The sequence below is a fragment of the Empidonax traillii genome, unplaced genomic scaffold (genome assembly GCF_003031625.1).
Source record: "Empidonax traillii isolate 1590-97213 ecotype Southwest subspecies unplaced genomic scaffold, ASM303162v1 scaffold711:size593479, whole genome shotgun sequence".
Taxonomy (NCBI): Eukaryota; Metazoa; Chordata; class Aves; order Passeriformes; family Tyrannidae; genus Empidonax; species Empidonax traillii.
Genome location: NW_020955904.1, coordinates 545,307 through 569,161, shown reverse-complemented (window position 1 = coordinate 569,161; position 23,855 = coordinate 545,307). Strand labels below are relative to the sequence as shown.

Genomic DNA, 23,855 nt, shown 5'->3' with positions numbered 1-23,855 from the left:
TCTCAGCAACAAAAGAGGTGGCAGTTTGCAAGGGCTGCCACTCCACAGGGACTGGCTGGGTATCAGCTGGCTTGTGGTGAGCAACTGGGTTTTGGGTGGAGGTTTTGTTTTATTTTATTTTATTATTACTTTCTTTTGTTCCCTAGTTTTGTTTCTCTTGGTTTCCTTCTTTTACTTACTAAACTGTCTTCATCTCAACCCACTTTTTCACTGGTACCTTCTGATTCCCTCCCTCGTCCCTCTGGGGAGAGTGAGGGAGCGACTGGGTGGTCCCCGGTGCCTGCTGGGGTTCAAGCACAGCACGGGAGGAATCACTGGGCCTGCAGTATAACTGAAGGTGTTCAAAAGCGAAGTGGCTGGCAGAGAAGCACAAGGGCAACATGAAGGTATCTAATCAATCATTTTGTAAAGGGAAAATGACTGATATTACAAGCAGTAAGGCTGCAAATGCATGCGAACACTTTTAATGAAGTGACAGATTTTAACTGCCTATTAACATTAACTTGTCTGCCTGTGTGTATGCAATGACAACAGACTAATTATTTTATGAAATATTATTCTGTTGTAAAGAATACATGATGTACAATGCTCAAATTTCTTTCATTTATCAATGTCTGAGTAATTCATTAAGCATCAGAACATTCACTTTCACACCTTTGTGCCATGATGGGATTTTACTCCCGTATTCTAAAGAGAAGGAAAATTGAAATTCAGTGTCCACAATGTCAAATTCCTTCCACACGCCCAACCTGAATCCCTTAAAGCACACTTTAGGCTATGCAGTGCCCAAAATCATTAGAACAATTCTTACTATCTTGGATGGAACTTGAAGACTGGTGAGATGAATATTGTCAGGAACAGTTTAGATGTACCTGAGCCTTATCTTTACTGGAGAAAATGTGCAAAATGACCACCTGAGGCCCTTTCTACACAAGTTTTCTATCCTTAAATTGCAACTGTCAACGCTCAGGTCTTCTGCAAACCACAGTCTAGGATTTCAGATTTGGACAAGCAAAGAATGGTTTAAACAACTTGCCTAACATCACACACAAATTTCATGTCAAAACAGGGACAGAAGCTCATTTTCCAGGATGCTATTCTTCTGCTTTAGTTGTGAAATCATTCTTTATGCTGTATCCTCTGCTTCAGTGACTATACAGTTTTCAGCTTCTGCAACAAAACAGGCCAGGATTCTACTGGCAAGAGTCTCCTTTCCTACCCACTTTCTGATTCTTACCATCTGTTTCTATTTCCAGAAATACTCTTTAAAGGTTTACAGTTGAAAAATGTATTTGTGATAAAATACTCAGTCATACCTTACAAGAAACTTGGCAAATATTAGGAAGGAAAGAACAATTGTGTCTGAGGTTTTAAGGGCTTGAAGATAGGCATCTACTCCTATGGTTTTAAAAATATTGTCCATTCTACTAATTAGTGCTTTTCTGGGCTCAGAGACAAAAGTGATTTCATTTTGATATTGCCAGTATTGCTGGCAGAACTCAACCTACTCTAGGATGTTCTTTTGGATCTGCAGATCCAATTATAACTGATACTCACTGAAGCGCTTTAAGAGATGGAGGAGTATTTCTTGAGCTGTTTGTCATGTAAGTTGGGAAAACGCTTTCACAATTTTACACAGCAGAATTACAGATGTACGTAATAGGAATGTATGTTTAATTTCATAATCCAGAGTTGTTATACTGTGCTTCCGTGTGTAAATACACAGACAAAGTGAAACATGTGTTTATAACATAGAGCACTGAGCACAAAAGGCTTACCATAAGTAAAGATCTCAGTAACATGATTTGAATCCTTCTAGTTCCCAAATCTCTGCAATTAGAAAAAAAAAAAAGTTGCAAATTAGATTTTTTTGCATATCTCCAAAATATTACCTAGACATCATTTTAACAACTGCATTTCTACAAGTGAATACAGCAGTCTTGGAAGGGATGCTGGATGATCACAAATAAAGGGCAAATATCTCCAACTGAGGTACAATAACTAAATGTTTTTGAAAGAGACATTTACAGAAAGGCTTAAAAAATGGAGCTCATGCCATTGAAGAAAACAGTGAATTGTATACTGTAAAGCAGATCTAAAACTCATGTTTCACTTAGCAATCTCTTTGTATCTAAAACGTTCAACCACTACAAGCTTGACTTTATTTTCACAAGCATCAGCATTCAGAATTTCTTCTGAATTAAAATGTAATTGAGTCTTCTAAAGAAACAAGGACACTTCTTATTTAAATCAGACCCAAGAACTCTGAGACTGGGAAAATGTTATCTGCAAAATCAGTACGGAAAACTGAAAGACCCCTCAGTTTTCGTATCACAGGAAGGTACACAGAACACGACTTAACCTGTTCTTCATCTGTTTTCACTTTCCTTCTGCTGGTACTAAAAGAGGTCAAATAGCTAATGGTATATAGTCACTACTCTTGCAAGATCTTAGGAGATAAAGTGCACTTGGAATAAATTGCTCCATTCAAAGAGACCCTCTCAGGAAAAAAAAAAAAAAAGGTACAAACCATTTTGTGCATCAATAGCATAAAGAAAGAGCAAAACTCTCCACAGGAGTTGGCCCCTACATAACAGTGGAAACTTATACCTACAGGGGCTATAATCTGGCTATTGTATCATTCAAATGTCTCAGGTAGCAGAGACCAAAATTTCACACAGTGCAAAACTGTATGAGCAGTCACAATGCCTGCTGTATTCAGAATGACACATGCACATCATACTAACACACACATTTACACATAACCCTAGAAAAGGAAAATTGTGTAGGTAAAAAAACAGTCCCCCCAGCTGCTCATCCAAGCACAGAATTTTACATGGACTTGTTCTTCAAATACCTTCTTAATGAGAGATAACTGCCTGGCACAGATAGATTTCTATCTTCCATGGAATATCATCCCATGCTGCAGAGACACAATACTGTACTAAAAGCCAGGAGAATGGCAATGACTTCCTACTTAGTCTAGCAGGGGACCAGTTATGTGGTGCAGTGTCCATGCACATCTGGAAAGAACAGCTGCAGCCTCTTCAGTGACTTTCCCCATACTGAGGAAGCACAGTCTTTTCCACTTAATTATTCATGTTACAGGGAAAAAAATTACTTCAGTGTATGGCAACATTTTAATTATGGATTTATTACAGAAATCTGACCATCTACAGCTTTTTCTTATTTCTAAACAAAGAGGGAAAATTTAAAACAAATTCACTGGGATTTCTGCAGTTTATTTCTTAAGCTGAAGTAAGTTTGAACAGAATGTATTAAAAACAAAAAATATTTGAAAATTATACAGCTATTTGCAAAAAATGTAGTCATAGTCCAATTTCCCTCATTCCCAAAACACACATGTAAGAAATTATGGAATTAATCAGCATTCACTGGATAAATTCAGAAACATCTGTACAGATGTGGAGAGAAGAAATGTTTAAGTGCAAAATAAGCTTGATTCCAATCAGGTATTTTCTATCAGTATCAAGTCTGTAGACTGATTACATATTGCTGGCACTGTGCTTATCTTGGTTCTGCATAGTATTTAACATAGCTCCTAATGAGTAAGGATTTGTATTTCACTTTTCTTAATGGTTTTCACTTCACACTGTATCAAAAATCTAAAATCAAAATTTTATTTAGAAATTTAAAAATGCAAGATATACAAACCCAAGGTGGCTGGTATCCAGTGACTGTGAAGTCCCCAAAACAGGTACTTTGCCCATAATGAACATCATAATCTCTGATCTCTGGTAATCTGGGAGATTGCTTCCAAAAAATCCTAAATAAAAATAGAATGAAATCACTCTTTATAAGGAAAGCCTTACAAATACAAGGAATATATTAACAAAGTCAAAATAGATGAGAATAAAATTATGATTTGTTTTAGGCCATAAACTCACATGTTCATTTCTGCTGAAAGGCTTTAGAGAGTCTTTCTGTGACATTTGCTTCCAACTCTGAATCCTAAAGCTTTCTAATTTTATCCTCCTCTGAATAAACCATTTAAAAATTAAGGATGTGGCATCTGTTAATTTGTAACTAGTGAGGAATTGGAAGTGCTGTAACTTTTGTCTGTTAAGTCTCTATTAAGTATTACAAGTGAGGGGACAGAAATCCCAGACATACAAGTGTTATATATAACTGTTGCTGTGTGGAGGGACTGACAATGCGAGCAGCTCCCAATGGAAGTGAAATGCTCCAGGGAGCTGCACAGGGGGGTTTCCTGAACCAAAGGAAATTCAGGGGAGCAGAAAGACTCACCTGGAGCCCACAGCCTGTGCCACAATGGCTGAAGGGGCTTGTGCAGGGCCAGGAGAAACATCAGGCACGCACCCCCTCCCCAGCCTTAAAGATATCCCTTAGGGAGTGCTAGCAACAGTTGGCACACAAGGAGGGTGCTGTAGCTCTGCCAGCTTGACCAGGGAGAAATTTCTATCCACAGAAGGCTCTGGCTTCCCTGAGCTCTGCACCCCTCACGACTGAGGCAGCTGCCCAGACAAAGCTCCAGCAGGACACTGTCACCCCAATGCCAGCTGCAGGCTAAGCCCTGCTCTTATGGCAGCATGGCCACAGCTCTGCGACTGCACCCAGGGACGGGAACAGAGATAGTGCTGTTATTCCCAGCATTCCCCATGGAAAGAGACCTGGGGTTCCTGGTCAATGGCAAGTTAAGTGTGAGTCAGCAGGGTGCCCTGACAGCCAGGAGGGCCAACTGTGTCCTGGGGGGCATCAGGCACAGCATTGCAAGCCGGTCTAGGAGGGTGACTGTCCCACTCTGCTCTGCACTGGGGCAGCCTCACCTCGAGTCCATAGTTATGGGTACCTCAATATAACATCAAAGTATTAAGAGGCTGTTCAGAGGAGAACAACCAACATGGTGAAGGGTGTTGAGGGAAAGACTTCTGATGAGCAGCTGAGATGACTTGGCTTGTTCAACTTGAAGGAGAGAAGGCTGGGGGTGCTCTCATCACAGTCTACACCTTCCTCAAGAGGGGCAGTGGAAGGGGAGGTGCTGATCCCCTTTCTCTGGTGACCAGAGGTAGGACACGAGGAAATGAAAGGAAGCCACATCAGGGGAAGCTCAGATGGGAAAAGGTTTCTTATTGAATAGGTGGCTGGTCACTAGAACAGGCTCCCCAGGGAAGTGGCCACAGTACTAAGCCTGACAGAGCTCAAGGAGCGTCTGGACAATGCTCTTCGCATGGTTTAGTTGTAAGAAGTCCTGTGAGGAGCAGGGAGTTGGAATCGATGACCCTTATGGGTCCCTGCCAACTTCAGATATTCTATTCTATTACTGTGCAATAGTACAGAGTTAACTTGGACAGAAACAAGCTTTACTTTAAAAAGTTGGGTTGTGGGGTTTCCAGCACTTTTTTTTTTGGGGGGGTGGGGGGTAACATTTTGAGTTTTACTGCAATGAAGAGAAAAGCTTCAAGGTACAGATTAGTGAACAACATTTAAGTTGCACTGCCCCTTGTTCTTTAAGAAAAGGAATAGACATCATATATGCAGAGCAATATATAATATATCTACCACAAAGAGAAAATCTATTCTAACAAAATAATTTACAGAATTTGTTACTCCAATTTCAGTGCTGTAAAGTACTTAAGCTGTAGCAGCACATCCGGCCATTAGGTGTCATTGTTGCTACTGGTTTAACATTCGTTTTCACAAGTTTTCAGGTAGCACCCACTAAAATATATATTACTGTATATGATTGTTTGCAATATGATTTTCATAAAAGGACTAATATTAGTTCTGTACCAAAAGTAGGGATTTATTTCTATACTTCAAGGGCCAGATAATAATATAACTAAAATTTCTTTTAAGTCTACCAGCTTTTTTTATTATCATCGAGACTCTTCCCTATCTGCTCAGTTAGCATTTAAAAGAACAATCTTTCAGAAGACAAATACCTAAAGCGAGCCCGAGAATGAGGCAAATACAATCAGAGATATCACACTTGCTATTATTCTTTTTGGATTCAAGCTGGTCCAATACCACCTCATTGTGGAAGGGGAAAAACAGGAGGGATTTCAAGTGAGCCTGTGTTAACTGTCCTTACTCACCAATTGTCTGAATAATTGCATTCTGGACAATCCTCTCATCACTCTCCTTGGAGCTCGTGCTGAAGGTGGCACTTCCCGCTGAGCTGCGCCTGTCACCCAGCTCGAAGTCAACGCTGATGCGCAAGTGCTTCAACAAGGTATTAAACACCTCCAGAACTGTCGGGCCTGGAAACAACAAATAACAGTGATTGCACCTGGCAAGGGAAAGATGTCTTAAGAAAATGAAAACTGACCTTTTCAATCCCTTTTCAAAAGAAATCAGAGTAAGCATAGAAAACCCAAGTGAAATTCAGTGTTTGAGGCGTAAGGCCTAGGGATGAAGTTTTGAAGTGTGCCTACACCTTGAAGTTCTAGGAATTAACTTGGAATTGGGAAATGCAATCAGATATGTCTGCATAATCCATTCTGATCAAGTATACTGGGTCTGGCCAGGATGCAGGTAACTTTTTTTTTTCCTTGTGCATGCAGCTTTTGCTCCACCCATTAACTGTCTTCATCTTGATCCAAAGAGACTTCTCCCCTTCTGTCTACATTGTCTCAGTCCTGTGGGAAAGGGGAATGAGCAAAGAGCTGTTGGGCAGAATCAAGCCACCATGCAAGTTTCAGATAAAAAACAGGAGTGGTTGCTGAAATTAAGCACCAACAATGGGTTAAACTGCAGGTACTCACCCCTGAACTTCAGTTATTTCAAAACCTGCTACTAAAATCCAGTTCTATATATTGGATCAAATAATGAGCTCTTTTCATCATACAGTAAAAGATTTCACAGGTCTGTGCATGAAGGTGGGTCTTGAATAAAGAGAAAGGACAGGCTCAGACTCAAACTAATGAAGCAGAGCAATACCATTACAGCAGGAGACCAAAAAAAATCAGGACCAGAGCACATGTGTGTTATGTATTTTCCTAACTACTCCTATTTCAAGGAACTCTACCACACTTAAATTACGTATTTCACCTTGTTTCAGCTTCACAGTTATTAAGGTAAAATTTCTCAGAAGATCATTCTACTCAACTCCCAAATTATCACTCAGGTCACAGCAGCTGGGTCAAAAAGTGACAGTGCTCTTGACATTCTGTAGTCACACACAGTCCTCTCAGACTTTGTGAACTTCTTAAAAAACAGGAGTTCCTGCCTTTCACAATTTTTTCATTCAGTTTTTCAATACAAGGGTTATATAACAGTCAAACAACTAAGTAAGTACGTTTGAGTAATTTATCAGCACAAAGGAGAAAACACGAGTAAACACAAAACCTTCTCAAAATAAATGCTGTCATTCAGTCTGAAACCAAAGCAAAAATGAGCACCACCCTGCAAATCTATCCTTTGACCCGATGCCTTAACTTTAATACAACTTACCTATTGATCCTTTAGCTGCTATTGCAACTGCTTCCAAAAGAACCTGAATAATGCCAGCACGAACTCGTGGTGAGTCCCTTTTGCGGACGTCAAGGTGGCCAAGGATTTCTTGTATGACATGATGGGAATATTGTGCCTATTAAAAAACAGACAGAAAAGCTTCATCTGTGACTTTAATGAGAATGAACTCATGCACTGCTCAGCTCTAGTCATGACCATGTTCCTGTTCTGCAACACTTTCATTCAGAAATTTATCAAAATTTCCCTCAATTCATGACTAAATATGGATTCAAAAAACTACCATGACAGATGAAGCTACACAGGTCCATTCAGCCCAGTATGCAAAAGTTTAGAGTCTTAAAATATCCAGGAACATCTACAGCACAGAGGAAGTGTGAAATGGTCCTTCACTGAGCTAACTGCACTTCAAGGACTTCAGCACCATTGTTATAAATGCTGAGAAAACTCAGCTTTCTTCTACAAACCTGGACTGTTATGACTAGATCTTCTGCATGTCTGTTTGACACAACCAAAGAATCAGACCTGGATCATGTTTACCACAGACAATCATATAATCATAGAATGGTTTGGGGTGGAAGGGACCTAGTTCCAACTCCCCTGCCATGGGCAGGGAGCCTTCCAGTAGACCAGGTTACTCAGAGACCCATCCAGCATGGCCTTGAACACTTCCAGGCATGGGGCATCCACAACTTCTCTGGGAAGCCCCTACAGTGCCTCACCACCCTCACAGTAAAGAATTTCTCCCTAATATCCAACTTCCACCTTCCCTCCTTTAGCTTAAGGTCACAATACCGGCTGCTCACTTGTAAAAATCTGGAGCACAACACCGTTGCATGTGAAGTTGGTTTCTTGAGCTGTAAAAACAGCACAGCTGTATTGGCACAGACAAATAACCAAGCTGAGAGATGTATTTGTCAAGCACAATGTCAGATCAGTATAGCTATCCCAGTCCTCACTCTGGAGCTTGCTGAAGGACCTCTACACTACTTGCCACTGGAGTTTTTGAAAGGGACCTTTTGGATCCTTTGACTTCATCTACTGTCTACCACTGTCATGGGAAGGTGAGCATTTAAACCACTCCCACGTGCTCAAAACATGTATGCAAGGAAAAAAAACGCTGGAGAAAATCCTACCTGTATCGAATACATGATGATTTTAAAGCAGGAAACAGCAAATTCATTTGGATCCCATAGTCTATGATGGTCTAAATGTCTGTAAGAAAAAATTAAAAGACCTGAAGTAACAACATTCTGCGGATATAATGAATGGTATTTTAGGGTTTTCTCAAAATTCACCTCAAAGGGATTATTTACTTACATAAAACTTCTAAGTAATGACTTACTGACTCAGTAAGAAATCTAAAACTTCAGAAAAGCACTTGTTTTCAGGGTTTAGGATGTAAATCACAGTATATGTGGCTGAAAAAGAAATGCCTGAGCTTCTAGTTCCAGAAATCTAAAGAACCTCATCACTCCAAAGATATGCAGTTAAGAATATAGTGTTTCCACACAAATTACATGTGTAAAAATGGCTGTGACATTAGATGCTCATGAGATGCTGATGAGGATGTTGTAACACCACAACAAACTTCTACTCTATGGAAGATAAATAATTTGTTTTTAATCACGAGCTACAAAATAATTAGGGCTGAATGTTCCATCCAGAACAGAGACTCTAAGAACTATTTTTGTTTTCACGGTGGTTTCATGAATAAAATATGTGGAAAACAAAAAAAAGGTTATTCTTTATGCATATACACCTTTACATCTGAAGCATTTCATCAGTTTCTGCAAGAAAGATCAAAACAGAATCCAAATGATAAATGCATTGTTTTAATTTTTAAATGGGAGAGGAACCACAAATGAAAAACTCTGTCAAGAGTTCTAAGCAAATACAAGGAATTCTGCTTAAGAGCTATGCTGAAAGGTATGAATAGGGCACACAAAGTTTTGCAAAAAGGAGATCTGAAAATCTGAAAAAGCCTGACGAAAATAACTGCATTTTTCAATCTGGAAGACTGAAAAAAAGAGATAATTTTGGATGTATTTTAATTGGTATGATTTAAGTTTTAAAAAAACTAAACCAAACCCAACAAATTCACCAAATAAAAACAAACAAACAGGCCAAGCCAACAAAAAACTTCCTAAGAGAAACTGATTGTAGGTTGTGTTTCTAAACATGTATCTCAGCTACAGAATCATTACTGCTCTGCTCTTTCTCAAAGAACTTAGGAAACACATCAAGATGCTTCAAACAGCAAGCTCAAAGGCCCACAGGTGAAAGGAATCAGTGCTCTGAACACAGGAGGACTGACTGGATGCCTAAACTTTCTCTGCCTAGAATATGGAGGTCTCAATTCACTCACAGCTGCTCCCAGCACAGTGACCCAGCTGAGTACAGAGGTCTCCTTCAAGGTTGATTAAACCAGCTGACACAAAGCTACCCTCTCTGGTGCCCTAAATTGTCTTGCAGTCCACTGCAGAGCTTAAAAAAAAAAAAAAAAAAAAAGAGTACTGCCATTTTGACACATTACATACCTTTAATAGAAATCCCTACAGGAAAGAATGTCAGGGATTTTAAAGGTGTTTGCCTGTCAAGATAACAGCAGATTTGCATTACTAAATATCAAACCTGCTGGGGATAGCTGCCTTTCTTGTGCACACTGCAAATGCACAGGTATAATTAATCCTGCCCTGGGGTAGAAAAACAAACAAAATCACCTCTTTAAATCCTTCAAGGTACAGAGGCTCATAATGTATTTATTCATGTCTTCTTCCTCCCTAATATCATTTCAGTATAGTCCATCATTTCTTCTACATGATAGCTTATTTTAGCTAATCTATTTTATTTTTGTCTCATCAAATACAAAATCATACTCTCCACTATTTTCTCCTGATTGGAACTGATCTCTTAATCTTCCAGGGCAGCATGTGTGCTCTGTTACCCTTGACACTTCCTATTTATGTGCCCCAAACATCCATTCAGACAGATTATGGTCTACTACATCTTATATCATGTTAAAAAAAAAAAAATTCCTCTCAAAACAAGACATTCAGTTTTCTTTTTCCACAAAGGCCAAGTATTAGCTGCTTTGGGTAGATGAACTGACGGGATGACACCAGGGGGAAGGTGACAGCCTAGGTTAAAGATCTGTGTAACAGCTCAGTGGGTAGCATACTTTGTGTACTAGAATTTTCCTCTTAACAACAGCAGTATTGGATTACTGTAGGTGACATATTTTATTGAACATAACAGGGTGTATTCCATAGTTTTGTTTTGTTCTTGTAAAAGAGGGTGAAGGGTATTTTCAGCGTGGTGCATTTACTTCGTTAAAATCAAGTCACACCTTGACTCCCCCTTTTTTTTTTTTTTTTTTTAAATTACATTTCTTTCACTAAAGAATATCCAAGTAAGGTTTCAAAACATTTTACTGCTGGATTAACAAATGTCAAGCTGCCTTCCATGGAGATCTGCTGTATGTATGTGTCAAATGTGCACAACTGGGTTTCTCAATTTAAAAGGAACAGCACAACCAATCATGCAAATTACTTTATGGACAGAGAGAGCCACTAATGATCCCTGAACTCCCTCTCACTGTCACACACACAAGCAATCCTTGCAATACAAGATGATAAACTGATACTGAGGATTAGAAAGCATAACTGAGACATACATGTATAGAAAAATGCAAAATAATCTGCTCATGCACCAGTCTTTTAGTGTTTGAAACCCCTGCAGAGGTGATCTGATAACTGACAAGAAAGGAAATGCAGTAAGATAAACAGTTGTTACACTTAGGAAGTTTTTTTGTTCACTAGGTTTCTGGATCTCTCTCTGAATCTTCCTAATCTATTCATCACTGCAAATTTATGCTCAGTAAGGCTCAATAGCTTCTGATTGTTGACACAATGTAGAAAATTTTCTCAGGTAATGTTAATATAATTACTTTTTTTACTTTCATTAAGCAATTTGCTACATTGATCTGTCAGATTTCATTAAAAATTATTATTTGAGAGTATTTAGCTATATGAAGACAGGGAGATTTTCCACCAAAGGCAAGGAAAATTAAGGTCAATCCAGACCTGTATAAGGAGACTGACTTCAGATTTCTACTACCTTCATTAGATTTAAATTCCTCAATCACTGAACACACCCAGTCTCATAATGACAGAAACATTATTATCTCAGTTTTGCAAGGAAGTGATACCATGTTGCCTGATATTCCAGTGCCAAGTGAAGCAAGTCTTCCACTGGGGAACTGAACCTGCACCTTCAGTGTTAACATGAGGCTTTATCTATTTCTCCAGAGTTTTCTTAAAAGCTGTAAAATTGTTGAAAATTGTTAGGAGAAACTGTTTTCTAATCATAAGGTAAGTCAGGTTTTTCAATCCAACAAAGTACAATGGACTCACTATCTCACACTTTCATTCTACCTGTTGTGCTCACTCACAAAGTGAAGCTGATTAGATACTGCACTCCCTTTTAGTTTAGGAAAAACAGCTTGAAATTGCATTTTCTGCATCTCTTGTTCTTCAAAAATACTAAACCTGTACAGCAATCATTTCTAAAAGGACACATTTGGCCAATCTTCCTCTAAATCAACACAAAAATGGTGACCACAAAGACTTTCTATTCATAATAGAGATGATATATTCTGAGCACCTGGTCATTATCCACTGATTTCAGTACAGCGTGTGGCACGTTGAGGTGCACACACTTTGAATACAACAGGCTTTAGATTTTCGACAGCAAAAACAGGTATGACAACTTCTCAAATCCCAAACCAAGCACTAACTCTCGTCTAGGGAATCAGGAACTGTTTGTAGGAAACTTCCCTGATACTAAAATGATACAAAAGACTGTGGTAACCGCACATGATGGTAAAGTTTTGTGATAAACCCATCAAAAGAATTTTAAAGTAGTAAGAAAGCAGCTGCAATACAGTTCCAAATAGTCCATTCAGACTTTTTGGCACCTAACTGTTCACTCTGGTGGCAAGTATTTGAGGAGTGCCAATTTTAAATCTAGGAAAGAATTAATATTTCTTAATTAAACACTCAAATTTGTAACATTTGAAATCCTATCACGTTGGTATAATAGGAACATACAGAAAATAAGAGAATAGCACAGTTCTTTGCATTTAATTCTTCTTGGGGAAAAACAAGGGGCTACAAAAATTTTCTGCCCTCAATACTAACCCTACCTTCCTTTACAATTTCTGTTCTTAACAGCAGTAACTTGAAAACAGCTTTTGGTAGCTTGAAACTCCTTCAGTGTATGAATAAAATATTGATACACGTGGGAAAACCTAGGCCATCTAAGAGAACGTATTCCTGTAAGAGGAGCGTATCTTAAAAAATCTACAAGAAGCAAACAGCTCTTCTCATCCCCAGGAAAAGCCAGGGTTTGAAAGTGCAGAGCTTCCTGGAAAGATTTCTGCTGAGAACAGGTGAACTTCCAACAAATCACAGAATGGTTTGGGCTGGAAGGGACCATAAAGATCACCTCGTTCCCAACCCCTCTGCCATGGGATGGGACACCTTCCACTAGACCAGGTTGTTTAAAGCCCCATCTAACCTGGCCTTCCAACACTTCCAGGGATGGAGCATCTACAGCTTATCTGGGAAACCTGTGCCAGTATTTCATCTCCCACATAATGAAGAATTTCTTCCTAATATCTAATCTAGATCTACCCTCTTTCAGGTTAAAGCCATGCCCCTATGTCCTACCACTACACACACTTGTAAGTCCCTCTTCAGCTCTCTTATAGCCCCCCTTTAGGCATGGAAGGGGCTCTAAGGTCTTTCCAGAGCCTTTTCTTCCCCAGGTTGAACAAACCCAACTCTCTCAGCCTCTTTTCATAGGAGAGGTGCTCCAGCCCTTGATCATCTTTGGGGCCTCCTCTGGACTCACTCCAGCAGGTCCGTGTCTTTCTTCCACTGGAGGCCTCAGAGCCAGGCAGTACTCCAGGTGGGGTCCCAGAGGGCAGAGCAGATGAGGAGAATCCCCTCCCTTTTTGATGCAGCCCAGGACATGGTTGGCTTTCCAGGTCGTCAGAGCACATTGCCAGGTATTGCTGGGCTGTTCATCAGCAAACACCCCAAGTCCTTCTCCTCAGTGCTGCTCTCAATCCCTTCATCCCCAGCTTGTACTGATTCTGGGGACTGGCCTGACTCAGGTGCAGGACCTCATGCTGAACCTCATGAGGTTTGCACAGGTCCCACTTCTCAAGCCTGTCCCCACCTGCTGGGATGCCATCCCTTCCCTCTCAAGTGTTGACTGCGTGACACAGCTTGGTGTTATTGGACAATTTTCTGAGGGTGCACTCAATCCCACTGTCCATATCACTGACAGAGATGTTAAACAGAGCTGTCCCATGACCAACCCCCGGGGAGCATCACCTGTCACTGATCTCCACCTGGACACTGAGCCTCAGAAACCTCCCTGTACGCCATGACCCCTGCTCTGCTGTGGCATGTGCCTCACCAGAGCTGTGAGAGCAATGTCTGCTTTGTAACAGATTTCACAGAGCTGAAAGAAGCAGATTTAACTCATCTCAATGCTTGTAGCTTTTTTCACAACATATTTTTAAGGAACCAACAGGGCCAATGAAGAGAACTGGAAAACACTGGACTTGACTTGGCAGTATAAATTGCAATTTTATGGGGCACAGTATTCCTTTGTGCTAGTTGCATTTTACTTGGTTTGTCTCTCCACTGTTTGCAACACTCATCTACGGGAAATTAGTATCTTGAATAAACAGATTCACGTTGAAAAAAAAAAGGCCAGCTGAGGCAACAGTCCATCCAATACATTGTATTCACTTCTGAAATCACTTTCCTCTGTAACTACCTTCGAGTTAATATACAGGCAACAAAGAGCTGAGATGAAAAGAGGAGCAATTTTTTGAAGAAACATGAATGGAATCCTTTGTGTTGAAAAGGAGGAAGGAATTTAGTGCAACAAAATTAAGAGGATGAAATAAAGAAAATCTCTTAAGACATTCCATGAATTTTTAACTTACGCAAAAACTGGTCTGACAGCATTATTCATGTTTCCATAGGTTGCTCGTCCTAGTAGCTCTCTGAAACAATTCTCAGCCAGCAGAGCAGGATTTTCCTCTTTCTCTCCTCCTGTGGGAGAGGATGGAGGGCCTATTCTGCTGAAATAAGACAAAATATATTGATTATATTACTGATTAATATTCATCTTCCTTGCTGTACCCACCCTTGATACTAAACCATTCATGAGTCACACTTTTGATCTAGGCAGGAACTGTATTTCAAATATGCATCAAACCAGAACTCTGAATAAAATATTTTATTCTCTTATAGCTGGACTATAAACCCACTCAGTACTAACCACAGTATTAGTAAATATTTATATGGCAAAACCAAAGGCTGCTAATACTGAGTTAAATTTTTACCCTCCCCATTTTGATAAACCACTACCTGTTGCCAATGATGAACCAAAGGCTGTGAAATCATGAAAAATGTTAGGCAGAATCTTAGTCATTTTGCTCAGACTAATGATCTCATTCACCTGCCCACTACTGAATACATACTGTGTGGGTGAGTGTTACATGAAACTCCAGTACTTCTGCACACACAGATGGCTTGTGAGTTGAAAAAAAAAAGTCTGACTGAACTAATTAGAACATCATCACCCACATAGTTACCTCTAGATTGATAGTGCAGAAGTTGGTCACCTTCTAACTGGTGTCTCCCATCATGACAATGGACAGGGCACAGCTGAGCCCCTCAGCCAAGCTGGGGGTGCTGGGGTGAAAACAGTTTCAGAAAGAAAGCAAACAGTTCCCCCTCAGGTACCTCCATTACTTATCAAGAAGCACTGAACCTACAGGTGCTTTAAACACATTGTAGAAACTTAAGCGAGGATTTATTCACCTACATTAACATTATGCATCTCTGCATTAGGAGATTTATTTTAAATTGCAGAAATCAGTACACTAAATCTTCAAACATTATTTCAGCTCTGCAGCGCAAGCTTGAGAGATAAGTCTGTTTAAAGGTGTTCACCAAGGGCACCAGCTTTAGTTAAGGTTCGCTCTTCAGCATCATAAAACCTCAACTTCAGAGCATTATAAAAAGTTGCAAACTGAAATACCACTACTCAAATGAACATGTTGACATAATAGTTGTAATATATCTTCTGATAGCAGAAGATTTTCTACTGTTTCAATACTACTGAAAACTAAAAGCAGCAATATAAAAATCCTGTTGCCTCTGGTAACATTGGTGTTTCAGAAGTTACCATAACATTGCCAGCTTGTCAGATTTTAATAACAGAAGAGCCTCAGGCATCCTGTTATATAAGTAAGGAGAAACAGCTTTACAAATGCACCATGATTAGAATTTTAAAATGCATGACAATTTGTATATAATCCACCACGAGTACCACTACACTACAGCTTTATTCAACTGCTGTGCTGCTTAATCTCCTTTTTTTCCCCTCTGTATTGCCTAGACTCAGATCTAGGCAGATGGGCATCCTTCTCAGCACAGAGAAGGTACAAATGACAGTTTAGGTACTGTCATTCCCACTGCTGTTTTGACTGATTTCCTAAAACACAACAGCACTGCAAAGGTAGGTGGGTGGGGAGGAAAAAGCAAGCAGGCTGCAGAAGACACAGAGCGAGGCTGTCAGAAAGAATGCCAGTTAAAATGCAGTAAAGGTAAGTTATGTTTTAAGTGCTTATATATGCAAATCTACAGAAGGTGACTTCTCAGTCCTGCCTGGAGTCTTATTTTTAAACAGGTTAAAGGATGAAATTACAATCCAGTGTTCCTAGTAAAAAATGTTACTATTTGACTGCATAGAAACATTCAAAACTACCTTGTGTTGTCTGTAGGAATCACATTGTATTTTGAACAGCACCTACGTAAAAGTGTTGCTCACTAAGTGTTCCTTGGCATTATTAGATGAAAGACAATTAACAGTAAACTCCTCTTCTTTAGTTTTAGAGAAAAGTTTCATACAGCCTCTCGAGTTTCTATTCCAAATGAGCAATTCATATTCATTTTGTTTCACTGACTTGGCTTTTACAGAAATCTCAGAAAACATCTGACAAATTCAACTCCAACACTTGAAAAAAATACTAGTATTCCTCTGCATCTAGACTTTTTGTATTACCACAGGTCCAGAGGGCTGAAAATGCACTGAAATGGGCAAGAGCTACTCCCTTCAGCTGCTTTATTGGTTTTATTGTGGGTAATCTCTACCAGAAGAAGTGGCAACAAGGAAATGAAAGGAGGATGTGCTGAAGTTCAGCAGTTTGAACAGCAAACACCTTATCATGGGTTTGAACTGGCTTAGAGCAACTCAGCAGCTCATGCTGTAATACCACAAAACCAGGACTGGCCAAAAAACCAGACAGGACATGTGAAGGAAGACTTAACCACTCCTTATGAGCAGAGTAGCTGCAGGATTGTTTGACTATAATTTATTAACCCTGAGAAAGAAATACATTCTAACCTACCTCTAAGCCAGAATTTGTATGAACATTATAGATATATTAGAAGGATTTGAAGTCAAGTTTAGAACAAGTGCTGGAGTGTCTGCCTGAAATAAGTTTAGCCAGTGCATTACCAATTTCATACATTCCTTTCCCATTTTAGAGATGCACATAAATAGACATACATAACTAGACACATAACTAGACTGTGCATTCAGACATATGAACAAATGATGGCATCCAAGAATATAATTACCTCTTTAAAATGTTGTTTAAATAGTAAATTCTTAACTCCAAAAAGTGTCTCTGATGACATGTACTCAGAAGAGTCTTGAATTAAGCTATTACAGTTCCTCAAGTTAAAATTACCCTGACCTTTAAAGTGAGCTTTACCTTACATGTACTTCAGCTTTAACAAAAATTGTTCTTTTCTATGGACTTAAGTTGGGGGTATTTTCTGGAATTTCTGCTCTTTCTCAAATAATGCTTTGATTCCATCTGCCAGAACAATATGCCTCCTACTCTTCAAGATGTCTCTGATTGTGCTCCACAAATATGAGGTCACACATAAAATGAGAAATTCCGTGTAACATCACTTAGGGCCAGCAGATCAACAATTTACAAATACTGTTTTCAGCTCTTCTGTCATATGCACATCATACAAGGCCCCTACTCACCACTTAGAAAATCATTAGTCTTTTTTTTAAATGTTGTATGTGCATTATACAACAAGATTCAAAAAGACAGTTCAGATATTTAGGTAACAGCTTCTTTTTGATAGATTTGTTTTTCTACTACCACTACTGCATTGCTCAACAGATAATAAAAATCAGTCCTGCAGGACACAAACTGATCTGCTTTAAGTGGTTAATCCAAATCCTACTTCAGTCAGCTTTCCTATCGGTAGTTAATTTATTTTGCTATATAAAGGGAAGTGTACACCTGAGGGCACTGTAAAAAGTAACAAAGGAAAGGGCCCGTTTGCAGCCAGGAGCCCTCTAGGAGAAAGAAAAGGCAAACCAGGCTCTCCTTGTTCAAACTGCAGCTTCAGAAACCTCAGTCTCTCACTCAGATCCCTCTTCAGATGTAAAATTCAAATAGCCATCTCTGTAGATATTGTGTGGGCCCTCAATTATATGCATAGATAAAACATGGACAGGCAGACAACTATTGATTTTAATCATTTAGCTTCAAAATTACTTTAGAGAAGAGACAGATACTGGGAATTAGAAATAAGAGAAGAAAAATAAAGCTGAAGAATGGAAAAATAAACACCACGAAAACTCAAACCAAAAAAATGAAGCCTGACAGAAAGCTGAGTGAAAGCATGAAAAGTCTGTTGTTATAGAAAGGCTGCTGAGCTTCTTGCCAATCAAGTTTTGAAGCAGCTAGGGTTGGACACAGAATAAATATTTAAAGCTTGCCTGCACAGATGAAGTTGGTTTTATGGAAATTCCCCAGTGCTACCAATAAATAGTTTTTAAAACTACAGAGTATTTAACCACAAATACAGACATGGACCAAAAAAAGTGACTTTTCAATTGTAAGGAGACTGGCATGTCCTCAATTTTAATAATCACAGACACCTTTTTGAGGATCTTTTTGCCTAACCGGCAGGTACTATGCCTAGGAATCACTGAAAGCAAAAAAAAAAAGAAGTGTGTCTACATATAAATAAACTTCAAATCCTTAAGTACTGCTGCAGCCAGAACAGACAGTTGTTGCTAATGGCTAATGGGAATTAAACCCTCAATTTTTAACAAATGTAAGTAGCAAAATCATTTGAGTCACCTAAAAGCCTGTACATAGTCATCTCTGCATCTGATGTTATAAAACACAGTTTTACAATTTTTATCAAGTCAAAAAATGGATATACAATTTCTGAAGCAACTTCTGGGCCAACAGAAGCTAGAACAAGTGAAAAAAAAGTGGCTGAAAAGACTTTGAGACAAGAAACATTGAGTCATTGTGCAGAACTGTGCTACCAGCTTCAATGAGCCTCACCTAGTAAAGGTTACTTGTTTCCACTAAAAATAAAAGACATTGCTCACAAAAACTAAGCCTAGATACTGCTTAAACAAACATGTCAGTGACAATGAATAAAATTACCTGTCAATATCTTCTATTTTCTGCATGTTGAACAGCAATGATGGTACGATCTTGTCCATGTGCTGAGGTTCCCATATAGTTGCTCGAAGTTCATCATTAACTGTTTTTCGAACCACTCCCTGAATGCCCCTGATTCCAGCAATTCTGATCCTAAGGAATGAAAAAAAAAGGAATTACAGAGAAGGTGAAACACAGCACCTCCCAGTATGGCTCTTTATCTACTGGGCAGCAGTAATTAGGTAGTGTGGAATTCCAGAAGGTTCTCACGAGCAGCAATCAGGAAAATGGGTCGATTCACTAAGGATGTCAGTGTTTTCTCCAAACACTTTTAAAGCCCATAAGGAACCTGACAAAACAAACAACTGAACAGAAGATGACCTGTCAGGATGAAGCTGACACTGATCAATGAACACTCAAACTGTGTATATCACCTCAGACAAAAGTCATGTGGGAAAAAAACAGGAACTCTCCCCAGTTTACTCCCCATCAGTCGAAATTTTGCACAATTTCAACCTATTCTGGTGCTGAAGAAAAACGCTGTGAAGTGACCACAGCACCGCTGCAGTAACACCGGGCACAGCCACAGGATCAAGCCCTTAACATTTGAAATTAAGGCTATGAATTAATCAGAAAAGATCTCTCAGATTTCTTAAGGGTTCAGAAGATGGAGAGTAAAGGATGATTCTGTCAGCTTAAGCCTGCTGCATAAAAGGAACCACCACCTTTATCCTAAAACTGGATGAAACCAACTGAGAACTAATCAACAACAATGAAATAAAAAAATAATTATCATTTCAATAAAGGACTTGGTCTAATTTCCAGCTGTTTTCATTATTTTGTTAAACAAAAATAGCTCGCAGGAAAATCTGTGCAATGAAATGAGTGGCGAAATACTCTTTTTTGAAGTGATAATAACACATTAGCCATTATAATAAATGGCAGGAATAAAATTTTACTTCTTGAGGGTAGTACAGCTGCCAGGTGAAATAAGCACAAGCTTCACTAAAATTTGAAATGATTTCTATGAAAATAATTTTTTAAATACTGATTTCAGTATGGACAGCACATAACAAGCCCTTGCTCAGTCAGATTTGCTGAATTAAAACATTTGTAAGATGAAGTACAGAGGTAACTAAACTGTATAATTAATATTTTTGTTTAGATTTCAATTTGTAAATACTTAAATCTGTAGCCTCCTATATTTTAGCTATTTCTGACCAAAACCATGGTCGTTGAATATGGATCTGATACCATTCTACACCTTTTGAGATAGTTTTAATAGGATTACATGCAAAGCAGGTAAGAAAAGGGATGTACTAACAGATAGAAAAGCACTTGATATTGCTGGACTGCAACTACGGTCCAGCATCTAATGTTAAGTTTTCAATATTAACGACCTAAGATTGACATTTAGGACTCAGAGCCTTCAGGAAATCTATCACTGAAACTTTTTTTTTAAATTATTAGGTCTTAAAGCAATCAAGATTTGCTGACACTGTGGCTTTAGATCCATCAAATACCAGCACTGACCCCCCCTGACAAAAGGGAAATCTGGCTTACTGGAGAGATTCCAGAAGCCCACGTTACCTGACAACAACCACTTGTGTGGGTGAGGTTCGAGCTCACCCTCAAGCCACTCAGTTCAGTGGGACCTCAAGTTATGCAGGTGAACAGCAACTCCAGATGTCTGGTTTAGGATCAGCTGAATTAGCCCTGTCCCCCATCAGTGATATCGACTGTTTGTGACACCTGCATTTAGAACTGCTCTCTGCTGATTGTTGAATTACCTCAGTACCAAAAACCTGCCGTGCCAACTCCAAGAATGATTTGCTGCTCACAAAGGTCTCTTTTGAAAGAGGTGCATTTAAACTGTCTAGGATAATGTGGAAAAAGCCATATTGCTATACATTTGGTCACCCTCAGTAAAAAAAATATACACACGTGGAAAAAAGGCCACACTTTTGTGTACAGGAATGCCACTAGCACTAATTTCATGTTTTTACTATTGCACAAAAGGATGAAAAGTGTGTGTTGAAGTAGTGAGGAAAGTGCAGCATCAAATTTCATTGCACTGGAAAGGTTTCATTCCTCTAAACAAGACTATGACAGGGAGTAAAGCAGAGATTACATTCAATTTAGGACACATACAATATTACGTAACTAGGATGAAATTCCTCCCTGTCTAAGGGCTCATCAACATGGCAAACTGAAGCACAGATAACAGTGCAGGCTGCCAATCTGGAGAGCAGAAGGTTAGCACAGTTCTCTTACTCTTAGAGCAATCACAGTTTTGAGGCATTTTACTTTGAGGCATCCTTGTGGTAGGTAGGTCATACTTTGTACCTGAATCAGGGACGTCCAAGTCACTTAACTTATTCCATATTCCAGTTCATTACTAATATTAGCTCTCATTTGCAAGGGGCAATGGAGGTTGAAAGCAATGCTGAAAATCCTGAGCTGAGCTTCATATCTGAACCTCTTAGGAAACGTTTTACAGTCAGTAAGAAGTTGAACATTTCTGGTTTAGTTTCACGAAACCTAAAAATGCAAAACTGAACCCTTTGAATAAAGCTCACTGAAACCTTTATGAATACTATTTGCAACCATCAGCTTTAACTAAATACAGTGTACCTGACTGAAGCCTAAGTTATGAGGTAGTTGCATGATACACCAACTTCACACCAACCTCTTTAAGAAGTTTCTATTCCCTTTGCCCTTTGGTCCCTGAGTACTAGTCCTTAAAAAAACTGATGATGTAAACCCATTCAATGGGATAATCTTCCTAAAGTGAAAGCTGCTGAGGGCAGGGGTAATGGTACAGCCAAAGCAGTCAGATTTAATCCTGACCCTTTTGGAGTTTACAGCAGAACCCTAAGCAAAGCAGTAGGGCAACAAATAAAATGCCAGCAAATTACTAAAAATAAGGAGGAATTATTTATTGGGTTTATGTTTGGGGTTCCTTCCTCCTAATCCATGTACATAGTATTCATTCATTTTGAAAATACAGTTCACAGATTTCTGAAGCTGCAAATTTTCAGAAAAATCCTGGAGCTAATGTAACAACAGCACACCCGAAGGGTTGAATAAATGCTCAGCACGTGGACTTGTCATAGCTGGATAAGCAATTTATTGCATGGAAATAGAAAAAACGAGTACAAGGGAGATGTAAATGATATAAACTGCAAAGCCTTATGTTTTCCAAAATGCTCAGGAGTTAAACACTGATTGCCAATTCCTGCGAAGGACACATCCACCAGGGGGAGCCGCAGGGAAACAAACTGCGGCGCTTACATAAGCACGGAAAAACGTGGAATTCTCATCCATGGAGGCACTTCAGTTTCACACACGTGAGCATACTTCTGGCACCCAAGACAACTCAGTTTTCATGAGTAATGCTCAAAGAGCAATCTCAAAATATGCTTTTGCTTCTCATAGAAGTAGCCCAATTAATTTCTGAAGTAAGTTATGAACTTGCACATTTACAGCAGTAAGCGGTGCCTTTCTGGGGAGAACCCACAGTCTGAGAGGCACTAGTCAGGCAAAATTATACTTAAATATTCTAAGAGTTCCAGCTACCTAAGATTTGCAATATTTGGTGCTATTTAAAGAGTCAGACTTTCATTTTCTTCCTGTGAACTACTCCACTAAACACCCTAACAAAAGCTGTATTACAGACAATATTGATGCGTCACACGGAATGGCACTTACTCGGTTTGTATTTCTGGATCGGGGTAACATGAGTGGCACATGGCACTGAACCGAGACACAAAGAAGTCGTAGCGTCTGTGATAGGAAGGTGTGTCTTCCTCAATGTTGGCAAATTTGACAAACTGGAAAAAGAAATACATTTTAAAAAAGCTTTTAGTGCCAATTTCTCCAAACAGAATAGTGAGTACTAAGCTTCACTGAAGAAGTAACATAAATCAACTGCATTAATGTTCGAATCTAGATTTGACAACACTTTAAAACTTCAGAGAAGAAAAGTTTTAATTAGAGAGTTGTTTTTTTTAAAGTCTTTCCACTAGAACTTCACTATTAGATAGTGATGAAAGAGTGCAGCTACAAGAAATACAACACACTATGCAATATAGAAACATCTAACACTTCAACAGTGAGTATCATCAATTGGTAGAATCATTTAGGGTATAAAAGACCCTTAGGATCATGAGGGTCAACCATTTACCTAACACTGCCAAGTCCACCAATAAACCACGTGTAAATAACTCCATGGTGACTCAACTACTTCCTGAAAAGCCTGTTTCAATGCTTGATAACTATTTCAGTGAAGAAATTTTCCCTAATATCCAACCTAAACCTCTCCTGGCACAACTTGAAGCCGTTTCCTCTTTTCCCATCTCTTGAAATTTGGGAGAAGAGACTGACCCCCACCTGGCTACACCCTTCTCTTGGGTGGTTGTAGAGAGCAGCCCAAGCAATCAAATGGTCCACTGACCCTACCAGGTTACCTACCAACATTCTAACTCACCAAACTCCAAGAGAAATAAACTTGGAGCCATTGTGTCAATTCTATCTTGGCAAAAGTGAAAAAGGAGTCATGGAATTACAAGCCAGTCACATTAATTCCATTCACAGAGAGATACTTAAAGAAGCCAATTTGTAAACATCTACAGAGTATCGAAGGGGTAAGTAACAGTCAACACTGATTTGTCAAGAACAAATCACATCGATCCATCTTATTCCTATGACAAGGAAATAAATTTTGTGAATCCAGATGAAGCAGCATCTGTCAAACCTTAAATTCAGTGATGCTGTAGACAAAAAAAACACATACAATTCTCAAAGGGAAGCTGTCAAA

The 23,855-nt window shown here is 39.2% G+C and overlaps 1 protein-coding gene across 5 annotated transcripts in view; it reads right to left on the bottom strand.

The window, feature by feature from the left end:
* EFR3A (EFR3 homolog A) overlaps positions 1–23,855 on the bottom strand; it is a 77,398-nt gene that overhangs the window by 20,681 nt on the left and 32,862 nt on the right. For 4 of the 5 annotated variants that reach the window (XM_027900117.1, XM_027900118.1, XM_027900119.1 and 1 more), the window contains 8 exons: positions 22,748–22,869; positions 19,040–19,189; positions 14,480–14,617; positions 8,589–8,667; positions 7,435–7,570; positions 6,078–6,242; positions 3,676–3,787; positions 1,779–1,830 (listed from right to left, as the gene is read on the bottom strand). In XM_027900117.1, coding sequence (XP_027755918.1) covers positions 1,779–1,830; positions 3,676–3,787; positions 6,078–6,242; positions 7,435–7,570; positions 8,589–8,667; positions 14,480–14,617; positions 19,040–19,189; positions 22,748–22,869 — 954 coding nt within the window. The remainder of the gene's footprint in view (positions 1–1,778; positions 1,831–3,675; positions 3,788–6,077; positions 6,243–7,434; positions 7,571–8,588; positions 8,668–14,479; positions 14,618–19,039; positions 19,190–22,747; positions 22,870–23,855) is intronic. The other variant, XM_027900116.1, reaches the window with a different exon arrangement.